This window comes from Mustela lutreola, chromosome 7 (assembly GCF_030435805.1).
Source record: "Mustela lutreola isolate mMusLut2 chromosome 7, mMusLut2.pri, whole genome shotgun sequence".
NCBI lineage: Eukaryota > Metazoa > Chordata > Mammalia > Carnivora > Mustelidae > Mustela > Mustela lutreola.
In genome coordinates this window covers 14,485,549-14,500,624 of record NC_081296.1, presented here as the reverse complement: position 1 = coordinate 14,500,624, position 15,076 = coordinate 14,485,549, and the positions used below count along the sequence as shown (strand labels likewise).

General features: G+C 51.5%; 1 protein-coding gene across 2 annotated transcripts in view; it reads right to left on the bottom strand.

The window, feature by feature from the left end:
* Nucleotides 1–4,285: 4,285 nt before the first annotated feature.
* CHD2 (chromodomain helicase DNA binding protein 2) overlaps nt 4,286–15,076 on the bottom strand; it is a 138,879-nt gene continuing 128,088 nt past the window's right edge. For both annotated transcript variants that reach the window (XM_059180072.1, XM_059180071.1), the window contains 2 exons: nt 12,133–12,376; nt 4,286–7,874 (listed from right to left, as the gene is read on the bottom strand). In XM_059180072.1, the coding sequence (XP_059036055.1) occupies nt 7,541–7,874; nt 12,133–12,376 (578 nt within the window). In that variant the 3' untranslated portion in view covers nt 4,286–7,540. The remainder of the gene's footprint in view (nt 7,875–12,132; nt 12,377–15,076) is intronic.

Below are 15,076 nucleotides of genomic sequence, written 5' to 3'. Positions count from 1 at the left end.
GGCCTTCCCAGACATGACGCAGCTGCTGCTATAGAGCCAACCCCCGTTTACACGGAGACTGGGGCCTCCAGCGTGACAGCTACAGGTTTGGGCCTCCTGCCATGGGTCAGGCTTCCTGCCAAGTATTTGATCCAAGTGAGGATTTATCGTGGTGGAGCCCCCTTCCGGCCGCCTCCGCCCTGGAGTTCAGGTGACTCGAAGCCCAGGCTCCATGTGAGACAGGGGCCTGGAACGCGGGGCTCCTGAGTGGCCTTCAGGTCAAGGCTGGGGGCCTGGACCACCAGAAACCGAAAGCCAAAGTTAGGGCCGGGCCCCCCTCCCCTGGACAGGACGGGATAACGGCACCCTGGGTCTCCTTGCTGGGATCGAGGTCCCTCTTTGGTGAGCCCGCTCAGCTCTGCATCTGCTGCCCCCGCCTTCACACCTCCTTGCCTCCTCCCCATTCTGCCTGGTCCAGGGAGTCCAGGGCCAGGACGTGGGCTAAGGCAGCTGGGGCTACGAAGCACAGCTGGAATGGGACCGTAATGGCTAGTGAGCGCCTCTCCGAACTGCCCGCCGGGGACCTCTGCAGCCCATCACCCTTCCAGGTAGCGCCCTGAAGGTCCCCGCACCTTCCCTCAATCCAGCAAATAAAGGGTTATCCTCTGGCATGCCAGGAGCATTTGGGAAGATGTTCCAGAAGAGAGAACCGACTGCTTGAAACATCCCGGGAATCAGGAAGGCCTGCCTGCTGTGACCCAAACTCAGTCTGAGCGCCAGCCTGCTCAGCCCCCTGGGCTCCAAGCCCAGCCTCCACAAGGGCCTCGCGGAGGCCATGGCTATGACTACGTGGAGGCACCAGAGTGGGCTGGGGCTCCAGTGGCAATTGTGGGCACAGGGAAGGGACAGACAGGAAGGGAAGTGGGAACAGCAGGGGCCAAGAAGGCTGCTCAGAGGGAACCAAGTTTGAATTGCATCTTGAAGAAGAACCCAGATTCATCAGGCAGCTGGCAGTGATGGAGGGGGTCGAGGGACAGCAGCCTGGAGGTCAGGCTCTGCCTCGAGGACTGGCCAGAGGCTGCAAGAGCAGTTTGGGGGCAGAAGAGAATGGCCAGCGAGGGCAGGTCACAGAGGGCTGAGGAACCCAAGCCAGGAAGCTTAGAGCTCCGGTGAGGATCGGGGGAATTACAGTGATGCCCGGCCTTGTGGCTCAAGATGTCCCTCTGGTGGCCACATGGAGGGGAAAGGGAGAAGGGACTGGACCCAGAAGGAGCCAGAGCCCGCGTGTTCCGGAATCAGGGGCTGCCATAGGGAGAGAGCCACCTGGCTGGCTGAGGCCTCTGAGAGGGCTGGGCCAGGGCTGGCCAGCACTGCCCTCCGGGGCCTCCTGCTGGTGGAGCAGGTGAGGCCGGCTTCTCCTGCAGCCTCCCCTCCTCCCCATCCCCTGTCACACTTCTTGCAGGGGTGAGGTGACTCCCCGTCTCCGACTCCACTGTGGCCTTTGGAGCTATGGGAGGCGCCCTCCAGGGTAGAAGAATGAGGGTGAGCCTCTGGGGGGGGGGGGGGGGGTCTGTAAATTCAGGTGTCGGCAGCCAGGCAGGCTGTTTGTGGAAATCTGCTGCCCCCTGCAGGAAGATTCTAGAACCACAGTCACTCAGGACCCTCCCTCCAGGAACGAACGGGAACTTCAGCTCCTCTTCCAAACGGCAGGGGCAGGCCCCCAGCTCTGGTGGCAGGAGTGGACTCCACTGAGCCTGAGGAGGTCTTAACACCGCCCTCAGAGAATGATGACAGATGCCAAGCCCAGCTCAGCCCCCTCAGTGGCCTCACTCACCCCACCACAGCCCGGCAAACTCTGTATCCTGTACTTGAGGCACGCAGAGGGAGAGAATGAGCCCCAGAAGGCCAGCTGCTTCAAACCCAGCTCGGTCCCCTTCCTGGACCTATGGCTTCCCCGACCCCCTCCCCTGGGCTCAGCTAGCAGCACCCCTGTCCCCACGCCCATCTCCTCTTTTCTCCCTGGCGCTCGTGACATTTTGTCTTTCTGTCGTTGGTCTAGGTGTGCCTTGCCAACCCTCAGAGGGGCCCTCATCCTGGTTTGCCGAGTCTGCGTCCCAGCTTCTAGAACAGGGCCTGGCCCACAGGAGGTGCTTAAGATCTTACTTAAGATTCTTAAGAGCAACTTTCTCTCTCATGACCGTCTAGTCCCCACGGGACGGTGAGCACCCTGCCAGGTCTTCCTACCGGGGTCTAATCTCCTAGAGAGGGCGCTCTTCCGGGGCCCCTCCAGGGAGCTGGGATCCAAGAGGAGCAGCCCTGCTGGTCTCAGAAGTTTCTGGGCTGATGCAAGCTGGGGCCGAAAGCTAAGTTGGGCCTGCCCTCCGGGCTGGGCAGGTGCCCTCCTCGGTGTGTCCCCATTGTCCCGCTCCCAGCAGGGGCTGGTGAACACTATCTCCTTCTGGGTAGCCCATCGCAGAGTTTACACCTTTCAACACTGAGCTCTCACGGTAAAACCACATGAACCCTAGAAGCCGCCTCCTTCATGTACAAATGACGATGTCTGGGCCATCTGCCCAGCTGCACCCAGGGGGAGGCCAAACGGAGACAACGCACTGCCCTTCCTGCCAGCCCCCTGGAGACCCCCTGGGACCCCCAAGGCCACCATGTACACAGGGTTAGCAAGGACCACACTATAGCAGTGACCATCCTCTTGTGGTTCACAAAACAATTTAAGATCCCAAGTGCAAACCCTCCGTGGGGCAGCTGGCCCCAAGCAGTAGATATTCTGCCTGATTTTGAGGTGAGAGGCCTGCGTCCATGTTCCTGCACAAAGCCAGATCTCACGGCCACACACCTGGCTGGGCGACACCCAGACCTCAAGCCTAGGACAGGGTCCACCAGCACTAGGCAGGGCCCGAGTTCTACGGACCAAGAGCGTGTGTTGGGTTGGGCTCCGTCTTTTCCCCAAGGCAGGGAGCAGACACCACAGGCGGGCTGGAGGCCAGGGCCCGAGCGGGATTCCAGACTCAAAGGATGGAGGCTAGGAAGGGCAGTAAGATGGGCCTCGAAGGCAGACCCGTCCCTGCTCTTTTAAGAGCCACAGGTTGGAATCCCAAGTCCAGACCAGGCTGGCAAACTGCAGGGCCTCGCGGTTCAGTAAGTGACCTTTCTGTTGGTGCTAATTGAGAAGGACCTGCTTTAATGCCAGACATGCGAGGCCCCGCCAGGGAGCAGCTGGTGGGGGCGGGGGAAGCCTGGGCCTGCTTTTTCCAGTAAAAGGCGGGCTTCTTGGCAGCAGCTGGTTTAGAAGCCGCGTTGCTATTGTAAATCATAAGCTGATTATTGCAGCGCTTTCAAGTTTCCCAAAGAGGTTCCAGCCGAGCTGTGAGTTGCAACACGACTGTGAATTGTTTATCGGCAGGAGGAACCCTCAACTCTGGAGTCTCTGCCTCAGGAACGCGAGGCCCTAAAAATCCCAGCCTCTCCTTCCTGGCCTGGCCAGGATGAGCGGAGGCCCCCCGCCGCCAAGCCTCCTGGGTTGACGGTCACGCGACTTAACGGAACGTATGGGTTTACTGGGTATCAAGAATCGAGAGCTCTGTGAAGATCGGAGTTCGGTTTTGCAGTCTCCTGAGTATCGACAAAACCCCTTGGGTCTGGCCAACCCCTCGAGCTCCCGCTCAGACGGCATCTCCGCCCTTGGGCTGTGCCCGGCTTCCTCCGTCTGGGCCTCGCAGGAGCTGGGCCTGCCCCTGTGCCAAATTGCGAGAGTTAACATTGTGTCAGTGTTTCCATTATAAAATGCCTCTTTCCCCCCTTCATGAATATATAACCCAACTGTTAAATTGCCCTCAAGGCTGTGGGCTGGCACACAAGGCTCAGTCACTTCCTCTGGATGGAGGGGGCGGGGCAGGACCCCTGTCCGGACAACACAGGTCTTCACATGCACATTGCCGGGCTCCCGGGCACCACCACGGGATCCTAAGGGAAGCTCTACTCCACCAGGGGCTACAGATCCTCGGGCTCTCCCAACCCCACCGCCCAGTGCTCAGGACACTGAGGACAGGAGCTGCTCGGCCAGGGGCTGTCAGCTTCGGGGAAAATCTCAGAACCCCCCCACCCCCGACCCCCAGACCCAACGCCACAACTGGCCCCCGAAGGAAAAACAATGAGACTTTAAGAGGCTCCATTTCACACGCTGGCGAACAGTCTGAACGACCCAGAGAACAAGGGGAGGGAAGGGAAGCCGAGGTGCGGCCAGTCAGAGCTCACGCCAACCCAACGCAACGTCACAGTGTTCGCCCAATTCTAGAAATCCTTAGTAACACTTTTTAATATACAAGAATCAAAAGTACAGCAGTTTTACAATGTAGGAAAATTTAATACATACTATATAAACAACATTATTTACATCAGAAATCACTAGGACAGTGGCATTTTTCACAAATATAAATTAATTACTGTTTAGTCAACAGGTTTTAAAAGTCCACAATTTTACAATAAAGAAAAACCATCCGTCCCCAAATGTGTGGGGTCCGGACAGACTAAAGCAGCCTGGACCCTTGGCCTGGCTCTCCTCGCCCGACACGGCAGCCCTCAGACAAGCCAGAAGACCGCTGGCGCTGGGCCCTGGGCCCTGGGCCCTGGGCCCCCGCTCCTGCTGACGAGTGGATTTTGGTCTGTAGGATTCCAGTGTCCCTGTGTGAATTCGTAGCGGACTCGCATGTGCACCACACGTCCTGATGCGGCTCTCGGGCATCAGGCTACAATGTCTGCAGCACGGTGGGAGCAGTGTTCTGGTTTCCCGTGGAAGGGCTAAAGGAATGACTAGAAGGGGCGGGGGGCCGTCCTGGGTCCATCAGATCGGGCTCTGCAGAGGATCTGGCTGTTTCTCTGCAGCCATCTCTGAGAAGACCACAGTGATGTACCTGGGCTTTCAGGGCCCCCTTTCCCAGGGCCCTGGTACACCGCGTTAATCCTCATTCATATTCAGATCTCAGATGATGCGGACGCCCCTCTTCCTCGACCCCCGCTGTTTCTACCCGGTTATGAAATCCTTCAAAGCTAGGCTCCATGGACTGCCGCCCTCACGGGTTCCTGGGGCAGTTTATCCCACCCGCAAGGGAGAGAATTCCTACCTGTGCAAATTTGTTTCTGATAAGAGCATACAGTATTCATACTGATTTAGGTCAATGAGGAAATGCCTCCTTTTTCCCAACCCAGTCTTCAAACATACTTCAACATCTAAAATAGATGCTTTTATGGGGATACTGTAATTTTATAATCAATTTAACACTGATCCGGCGAATATAGCCTTTTGCTACATCATATGGCACTACAAGTCCTGAATGTAAACAAAAGGAAGTTCCTTTTTCTTCATGATGAGACATCTTTGGGAATAACTCACATCTCCTATCAACCTCAGAGACAATCAATCACCCTTGCGGAGCCCTGAAATTCAGAGCCTCCAGCAACTCCTCCCAGCTTCCCTTAAGGGAAGGGTGATGCCACGCCTCCCAGGACACAGCCTGACCTCCCGCGGGGAGACACGTGCTGGTGCTCATCCCTCCCCCCCACCCCAAAGAACCTCGCAAGCCAACCTAGCCTTCCACTTGGGCCTGGGCAAGAGGAACACAGGGTAGTGTGAGTACTCTTGGCGGGAAGCTCAGCTGGTGGTGGCCACAGCAGACACAATCTTCTCTCACCGAGCAGTCGCCGTGGGACGACCACGGCCAGGGGCTCCTATGCGTTCCTTTGTGCTGTGCTCCGGGCATGCTGACCCCCTTTGAGCCCACGCTGCACATCCCTAGTACCATGAGGAGATATAGGTAAGGACGGGGCAGGCCCACTACTCCCAGCACAAGCTGTGAGGACCCAGACGCTGGCCAGCCCCAGGGCGCCGCGCACAGCGAGCAGAAATGACCCAGTAGAGCCGTGTCGGCTCCACTAAGGCGCTGGGACTGGGGGCTTTGCTAGTAAAGGCATTAATGGTGCTGCCCAGGGTACCGGCAGGTAAGTGATGATCATTTTGTGACGTCCTCACAGGTTAGTTCAGGGAGTTGAACCCTGTGCGTGCCCAGCGGGAAGCTTCTCACCAGCTCTGAGCCTGGACACGTTTAGGCACGGTGTAGGTTCAAGTCAGTGCGTCCACCTAGAAAGGCCTTTGGATATTCACACAATACTGGCAAGCGGTATTTTGAAAGAGGAGAACGGAAGGCCCAGCATCAGGGGAACGGAAGCAGCCTAATGAACTGGTGCAACCAACCTGCCTTCTGACTCCGTTCGGCCCTGCACCACTCTGACCGTCAGCGCGGTCCCCTGGCCTTGGAGGTTTCCTAGTTTGCAAAAACTCTTAAGTTAGGTTTGTACTTTATTTGATCTCATTCTAAACAACACTGGAGTTCAAGTCTACTGCTGCCTGCCTAGCTGTGGGAGCTGTTCCCCGCAGGTCGCTGAGCCTCACCAGTGCACCCGCCACACGGGGTCAGCAGACGTGTGTTCCGCGTCATGCTGGGCAGAGGAAACTAAAGTGCCTACAAGGCGGCTACTGAGGCTGACCTGGCACAACACCCCAGGCCCCCTCTCCCCACGAGACCCACTCACCACCTGCACCTGTACCCCACCCCGCCCTTGGCACCTGCCAGCACCAAGCTTCCCCCGCCACCCCCTGGCCCTCAATGGACACTTCGCATCCCAGGATCAGAAATCCACCAGGGATTCCGGGTCCCTGGCCACACCACCCCCACCCCAGCCCCGCTTTCAGCCCACTCCCAACCAAGGAAGACCCACGCCAACGCCAGTGCCGGCCTGCTCACAGTACTCTGAAGTCCACCAGACGGGCCCTCGCCTCCCTGGCACCAGGGCGAAGGAGGCCCACGGCGGAGACTAAGCATTTGAAATGTACAGATAGTGTGGGAAAAATTAGTGTCGGTCAGGAAGGGGCCGCCGTGGAAGCTGTTCCCCTCTGTCCTCCTGTGCCACAGATGTCATGCTGAGGCCCAAGGGTACGGTTTCTCCCAAGAACATGTCTGAGGAGTGTGCCCACTCCCCCTTTAAGTCCCACGAGGCGAGACCCGAGCCCCGCTCCCTGTCAGCAGCATGTCACGTCACAGTGAAGCAATCGTGTGCCGTCCAGCAGGTCCCGGCAGCCTGCACGCACACGCTCCTACCCAGCCCCCCGCACCCAGGCTCAGGGCGCGCGGACCCCGGCAACAAAACATCCCGACTCTAAGATCCCATCTTCCTTCACTGGGGAAACACAGCCCACGAAGCCGGTACACACAAGTCACCTCTTCCTCCCAGCACCCATCGCAGTGGCAGGCTGGAACCAGGCTGGGTGGGATGGGGTGTCGAAGTGCAGGAGTGGCGACCCAAACCCAAGCGGGACCAAGTGAAAGGCCCCCCACTCCTTGAGGTGCTCCTTCGGCCGGCAGGCTGACAGCAGCAGCAGCATGTCCAGAAACTCCACTCACTGGTCTAGATAACTGGCTCCCATTGGATCAGACCAAAAATATCCAGGTGCTTAATGACTCTTGCTCTCCCCTTCTTTCCCAGCTGTCCTTTATGTTTTCCGAACATTCCAGTTATAATCTGGGTTGTTTTTCTGTTCTAGTGATCTCTCCAATGGAGACCTGTGATCCAGGGGTGACTTGGAATCATGGGGAGATTTCTGAGAAGGGGGCGAGCGAGGGTCTGAGACTGCGGGGTGCAGGGGGGGCAGGGGCTGTTTATATTCCCCCAATTTGTCTGTGTGGAAAGAGCGGTAATGGTCCGAGGGTCCTTGGCCATGGTAGCCCATAGGGGGGCGGTGGTCAGACATTCGCCGGAAATCCTGCTGGTGATAATTTTGAGGCCGAAATTCATCGGATCTCCTCCGCTTGGAGTCATGATGGTGCCTGAAATGGAGATGCAAAGATCAGCGGAAAGACGGAGCCCGTCCCTTCTCCCTTCTCCACTGGCTCTTCCCTGCGCATTCATAGTCCAGGACACTTCCAAAGGACTGTTTGTAAATGCTTACTTTACGAGGAATCCAAAAAAAACAAAAAAACACAAAAACAACAACAACAAAAACAACCCGCACAAGCAATAACAAAGGGCTATTTTACACTTATTGGCAAAACATATCCTTTGAAATGACATAAGCCTCAAGTCTGCAATGAAACAAGTACACACTTGAATCACTGGTGGCTTTGTAAAGCTGTACTCCCTTCAGGAAAACTGGCAAGATCTACAAACATTTTCATATTCTTTGACCTCGTCCAGGAGAAAAAGAGCCACGGAAATGATTTGAGAAGTTATTAGTAACAGCAAAAGCTACAATCAACCCCAACGGTCAATAATAACTGATGGGTTAATTACATTATTTTAAAAATTGATTCAATGTGAGGAATATTAAAATTTTTAATTAGCACTACAGTAAACTACTTGTTATCCCATTAGGAGAAAATTGGTGCAAGTCAACAACGAAAAGACAAACAACCCAATTCGAAAATGGGCAAAGGACACAAACAAACATTTCTCCAAAGATCTACAAATGCCCACTAAGCACATGAAAAGATGACCCACATCTTTAATGAACATTAATCATCAGGGAAATGCAAATCAAAATCACAATGAGCTAGCCCTGATTCGCACCCACGAGGATGGCCGCGTTTAAACACACACGCACACACACATGCGCCAACAGAAGGTAAGTGTTGGCAAAGGTGTGAGAAAATGGCCATTCTTGTACATTGCTAGTAGGAGGGTAAAATGTTTCCACCACTGTGGAAAATCAGTGGTTTCTAGGAAGTCAGTAACAGAACTACCATGTGAGTAACAATTCCCTCCTAGGTGTATGCCCAAAATAACTGAAAATGGGTATTCAAACAAGTACTTTTACGCCTGTGTTCACAGAGCACTATTTATAAGCACCAAAGGTGGAAACAACTAAACGTCCGCCAACAAATGAATGGATCAACAGCACACCGCCATGAACTATTATTCGGCCATGAAAAGAAACCAAGTACAGGCATGTTCTCCAATGCGGGGGAGACTCACATGACATTACATATTCAAAGAAGCCAGTCACAAAAGAGCACATCTTGTAGGATTCCACATATACAAAATATCCAAGGGAAGTAAATCCATGAAAACAAAATACAGACTGGTGATCAGGCGCTGGGGAAACAGCAGAATGGGGCGACTGTGTCATGGTGCTGGGGTTTTCCCTGGGGTGATCAGTGTTTGGAACTCAAGGTAGTGATGATAGCAACACTGTGGATGTATTAAATGTCACTGAATTGTTCACCTTGAAACAGTTAACTCATACTATGTGACTTTCCGCTCGTTAAACGAGAGAGAGGGAGAGAGAGGGGACAAAATGTACAGAACAATGGTTCTCAAGACACCAGATGTCAGGTAACAAAGAACAGTGATTCCTTGAGGGATGGAAATTGAAGGAGATGAAGCTTGTTAACAAACCCCTCACTGCCTTGAGACGGCGTGCAGGCCTCAGCGCAGGGAAGGGAAGACTCCTACTAGAGTTGAGAGGCGGGGACAGAACCAAGGCAACTGGAGTCCAGAGGATGGAACACAGAAGAGAATGCAGGAGACAGAAAGAAGTTCAAAGACATGCAAAGGGTTCCCCTTGGGATTCAGTGAACAACTGTTCAGGGTGTGCAAGTGAAGAAACTACCTGAGGCCAGGAAATAACCCCCCGGAAGGTCAGAGGTGCCAGTGCCCTGCTCTCACCAGCTATACCAAAAAACAAGCTTCAAGGGACATCAGTAGAGTACAACGAAGCCTTCTTGCCTGGGTGGTGGGAACAATTAACCCCTGCCAGACCACTGCTCCCAATCTGCCCGAAGAATCTTAACAGCAAGACCGGAAAGCATCGAACTGTTGGCAAGTAATCTGTGTCTCACAACAAAGATCCAGAACGTTTATAGGAATATAACATATCCGGTACTCAGTGAGGCATCTGACCAAAAATTACTTGGCATGGGGGCTCCTGGATGGCTCAGTGGGTAAAAGCCTCTGCCTTCGGCTCAGGTCATGATCTCAGGGTCCTGGGATCGAGCCCCGCATCGGGCTCTCTGCTCAGCAGGGAGCCTGTTTCCTCCTCTCTCTCTCTCTGCCTGCCTCTCTGCCTACTTGTAATCTCTCTCTGTCAAATAAATAAATAAAATCTTTAAAAAAAAAAATTACTCTGCATGGAGAAAACCAGGAAACTAAAACCATAATGAGGAAATAAGTTAACCAATTTAAACTAATCCAAACAGTAAATTAGCCAACAAGGATATAAAACTATTTATAAGCTGTATTCCAGATTTCAAAAGGTTAGAGGAAGATTTAAACTGGGTGGGTGGGTGGGGAAGGCCCAAATACAACTTCTAGAAATAAAACTCCAATGTGTGACATGCAAAATACACTGGATGGGCCTCAAGGCAGGTTAGATTGAAAAACAAACCTCAGATAAACCCACAGATTCAAGAAGCTCTACACTTCCCAAGAAAAACAAACATGAGGCAAAATACAGCAAGATGCACTATAATCAAATCGTTAAAAACTAGAAACAAAGGAAAAAACACGTTACGTAAAGAGAAACAAAGATAAAGATGACAGATCTTTTCCCTCTGAAACAGTTCAAATGGAGAGAAGATGAACACCTTTAAAGTACTGAAAGTGCTGATTCAGAATTTATACCCAGCAAAGCTATCTTTCATATGCGAAGGCCAACTAAAGGCTTTCTCAGACACAGAGATGTGGAAAGAACCAGCAGACCCCTACCAAATGAAAAGGTCTTCAGGCAGGAGTAAAAAAAAAAAAAAAAAAAAAAAGTGACACCGAATGGAAATACAGATCTAGACCAAGAATTACAGGGCAAATGCCCACTGGAAGCCGACAAGATGACACAGGAGGGAGGGGGTGGAGGAGACATGGAGCCTCTAGAGGAGGCAGCTGCTACCTGGCCAGAGCCACTGTGCTCATGTGTTACCAGGTCCTCCAGAAATGAGGAGATATTTATATAAAACTTCCCAAATTTAAATTCAAGTCCAAACAAAGCATGTCATTAGCCTAAGGAAAACCAAAGAAGCTGCTGTGAGGTTAAAATACAGTCAAGTCCTAAAACCAGAAAGAACAAAACAAAACCACTTCAGGCTTCCTGTAGTCACTAACTCACAGGTTACAAAGGTAACGGGCTCATATGGTCCTGAACAGCTGTAGACAGGGTACGACTTCAAAAGCTCTTCACCCCTCAACTCTGGGCTTGGGGCAGACAAGGACCATGGGCTGGGGCCCATCACAGTATCCTGCCTCCTGAGAAGCAAGCACCAAACTTAATAATTGGGCTGCAGACTCAAATTTAATTTTAAGGCTACCACTTCTCTACGCTTCCTCAGAGGAATGCAGAGAACGTTTCCTGTATGTGCGGAATGATGACCCTGCAGAATGATGACCCTGCAGACGGCTCCCTATGACCCGAAGAATACAACTCAAGACCTCTAACCTGGCACTGAACCCCTTCCTAGCCAAAGTGTTCATCTTCTGGGCCTCCCTCTCTGGGTGCTGATCGTTGGCCTGGACCTGTGATAACCAATTCCATTTCTCTTTGCTTAGCAGACTCTTCAGGGCCCGAGGCAAGAATTAGCAACCTCGTCTCTTCCTCAGCCCCCAGGAGAAAAACTCAAAAACCTCTACTTTTTTTTTCTTTTAATTTTTTTAAATTTAATTTTTAAAAAATTTAAAAAAAAATTATTTTTAAATTTAATTTTTTAAAAATTAAAAAATTTTATTTTTTAATTTAATTTAATGAATTTTAAATTCACTGTTTTATGCACCACACGCAGTGCTCCATGCAGTATGTGCCCTCCTTAATACCCACCACCAGGCTCATCCAGCCCCCCACCCCCGTTCCCTCCAACACCCCTACTTTCAACCCTCCACTCAGCACATGGGCCAGCTGCCTACACCAGGATTCCTCCCCAACACCCTAAGGATGCTCTGACGGCAAAAACATCGGCTCAGACTAGGGACCATGCCTGGCACATGAGGAGATGCTCAGTGAACATGTAATAAGTCCATGAATGTGTATGTCACTTGTCTCTCCCCCTCAAAGAGTAAAACTCCCAGCAGAGGTCAGCACCTTGCATCTCGGGGCCTTCAGCTCACCTGTCGTAGTAATCTCGGTGTCCCCTGTGGTCTCGGTCACTGCTGTACTGGTCATAAGGTCTCTTTCTGGACAAGTTGTTGGGTCTATAGCTCCCAGAGCGGTGGGCGTCCACGTGCCGCCGGTCGCCATAATGGTGGTCCTTGTACCAGTGCTGCTCGTACGGATGGTGCCTGTCGCTGCCCCACGGAGGATTGTTGCCGCCACCATAGTTGAACTTTCTTTCCCTCTGCCAGTCTCCTCGGTCTGAGGGAAAACAAACAACAGTTTCACGACTGCAACAATGGCTGAATTGCACACCCACTGAGGTTTAAACTCAAAGGCTGACACGTGTGATGGAAACACATTAAATTTCCTCCTGCGTCCCCTTTTGCTGCTGGTAAATGTACCAGCACCGAGTCCCAACACTCTCTCCCTCAAAGTTTAAGGCAAAAGAAAATTCACGGGCTTTCTCTTAGGAAATCCCAAGATTTTACTTTTTATTTTCCAAGCCTCTTTACTTTCCAATCTGGGGCCAAACCTTAAAATGAGATTTCACTCAAAAAAAGAAAACCAAACATTAACTGAGAAAACAGAACCTGCTGAGTTTCACAGCTGCAAGGTAGTACCTTCTGTTTACATGTCGAACGTCTGTTTACCTACTAGTACCATAAGCCACGCCTGGTCTCTGAAAGTATTTCCAGACTATTCACACTGATTTACTACTCTTTCCCAGCCCACACCAACGAGATGAACCTCCTCCTGTAAAAAGTAACACCTTTAACTGCGGATTTGGATCAGTACGCTACCTCTCAAGGACGGGGCCAAACTGAAATGTTTTTGCTTCTGCAGCCTTCCTTTTCCCCTGAGAAGAATTACACTGATGTGAATCAAAAAAGGTAGTGAACACACAGAAGTCCAGGAATTGAGGCTACAGAGGTTCAAGTGTGACCCAAAATATATGTACACTCAGAACCTACAATGTGACTTCACTTGGAAATAGGGTCTTTGTGAATGTAAATTAAGGATTTCAAGATGAGATCACCTTGGATTTAGACTGGGCCCTAGATCCAAGATATTCTTCTAAGAGAAAGGGAGAGGGCGGTCTGAGACAGACACGGGGAAGAAGGCCATGGAGCGAGGGCGGCAGCAACGGGGACCATGGAGCCACCAAAGAGCACAGAGGCCTGACTGCTGGCAGACACTACACAGCAGGAGAAAGGCTGGGAACAGATTCTCCTTTAGGTCTCCCGGCTGACACCGACTTCAGACTTCTGGCCTCCAGAAGTATGAAAGAATACATTTCCACTGTTCTAAAAAATCACCCAGTTTGTGGTCCTTTGTTATGGGCAACCTTAGGCTTAACGAGAAGGAATATATATATATGTATATATTCCTTCTGGTTAAGCCATATATATATATATATGCCCATATATGCCCATACCCATGGCCTCCCAGGAAATCCATCTTCTATCTACAAATATGCTAACACCAAGAATATGCCACCAGACAGATGTCTCTACTCATTTTGCTGGTCTTCTAAGAACTTTTGTATAGAGTCAAAGAGTAACACCATGAAGGAACCTGTGCAGCTTAGACTCTGACATCATTCAAGTAACATGCAGTCAACCAGTGGCTTTACGTCACTGCTGATCCAAGGTGGGTTGGGCCAGACCAACAAAAAATAAAAAACGATGACTATTCTGGTGAATTAACTTAATGGACAAGGACAAAAATGCGACACCTGGGGACGCCTGGTTGGCTCAGTTGGTTAAGCAGCTGCCTTCGGCTCAGGTCATGATCCCAGCGTCCTGGGATCGAGTCCCACATCGGGCTCCTTGCTCAGCAGGGAGCCTGCTTCTCCCTCTGCCTCTGCCTGCCATTCTGTCTGCCTGTGCTCGCTCTCTCCCCCTCTCTCTCTCTGATAAATAAATAAAATCTTTAAAAAAAAAAAAAAGCGACACCTTCACAACATGAAAACAAATCACTTGAAGATGGCTTCACACCAAATGGAAAGCAGTGTTTCCAACAGGGTGTCGGTGTCTGTGGTATGGTGGAGATGCTTACAACTCAAGCCAAGCCCTTTATTTCCAGAGAAACCAAACAGTGCTTTTCTTTCTTCTTGAATCCGCCATGAGGTAGGTCGCTGGTTAGAAGTACTGAGCTATTAAGGACATGGGTGAAGAATCCAACACTTAAATAAAAGACTACAGTGAGCAGACTAAGGGGAGTTCTTTCAAAGCATCAGAATATAAAATCAGTGATGTCACACGAATAACAAAAAACTGGTCTGATCCCAGGAAAAAGTCAGGCCCAATAATACAATCAGATACACAAACATGGAAACACTGCCCAGTCACCTTGTACAGTTAATTACCTTTCCTCCCCTCAATCAAAGGGCGATCAATTAATTCTGAACTACTTGGACTTTTAAGATCAGAAGACATGGAACTTCTGTTCCAGGTAGTTTAGAGCAGCTTGTAGCAGAATCACACTCCACCAAGAACAGTAAGAAACGCCACGTAAACAAAACTACCTGTTTAGAGACATAAAGGAACAGCCAGAGCCATCACAACTAGCAGGAGTAAGACTCCAAAGAGCAGAAAAGCTCAGAGAGGTTAAGAGGTCAAGTGACCACCAAAGCCACTGCAGGCGGTGAGGGCGGGGTGTGGAGCTGTGATTCTGAGCACAGATGAGAGGCTGAACATCTGAGCTGCTCCCAGCACAGGACCAGAGACACCAGCAGAGCCTTGCAGGTCCTTCTAGGCTGGAGAGGCATGGCAGAGCTAAGGGGCTCAAACACACAACCAGTCTTCCCTTAGGACACGTGCTGAGTCTGCAGGAAGCAGAAGGCTAAAAACCCTAAACTGGAAGCCTCAGAACAGCAGAGCAGTCAGGGGCAGTCTCACGGTGCTGAGAAAACCAAGCCTGGAGGTCAAGGCCTGCAAGAGGGAAGAGGGCAGAGAG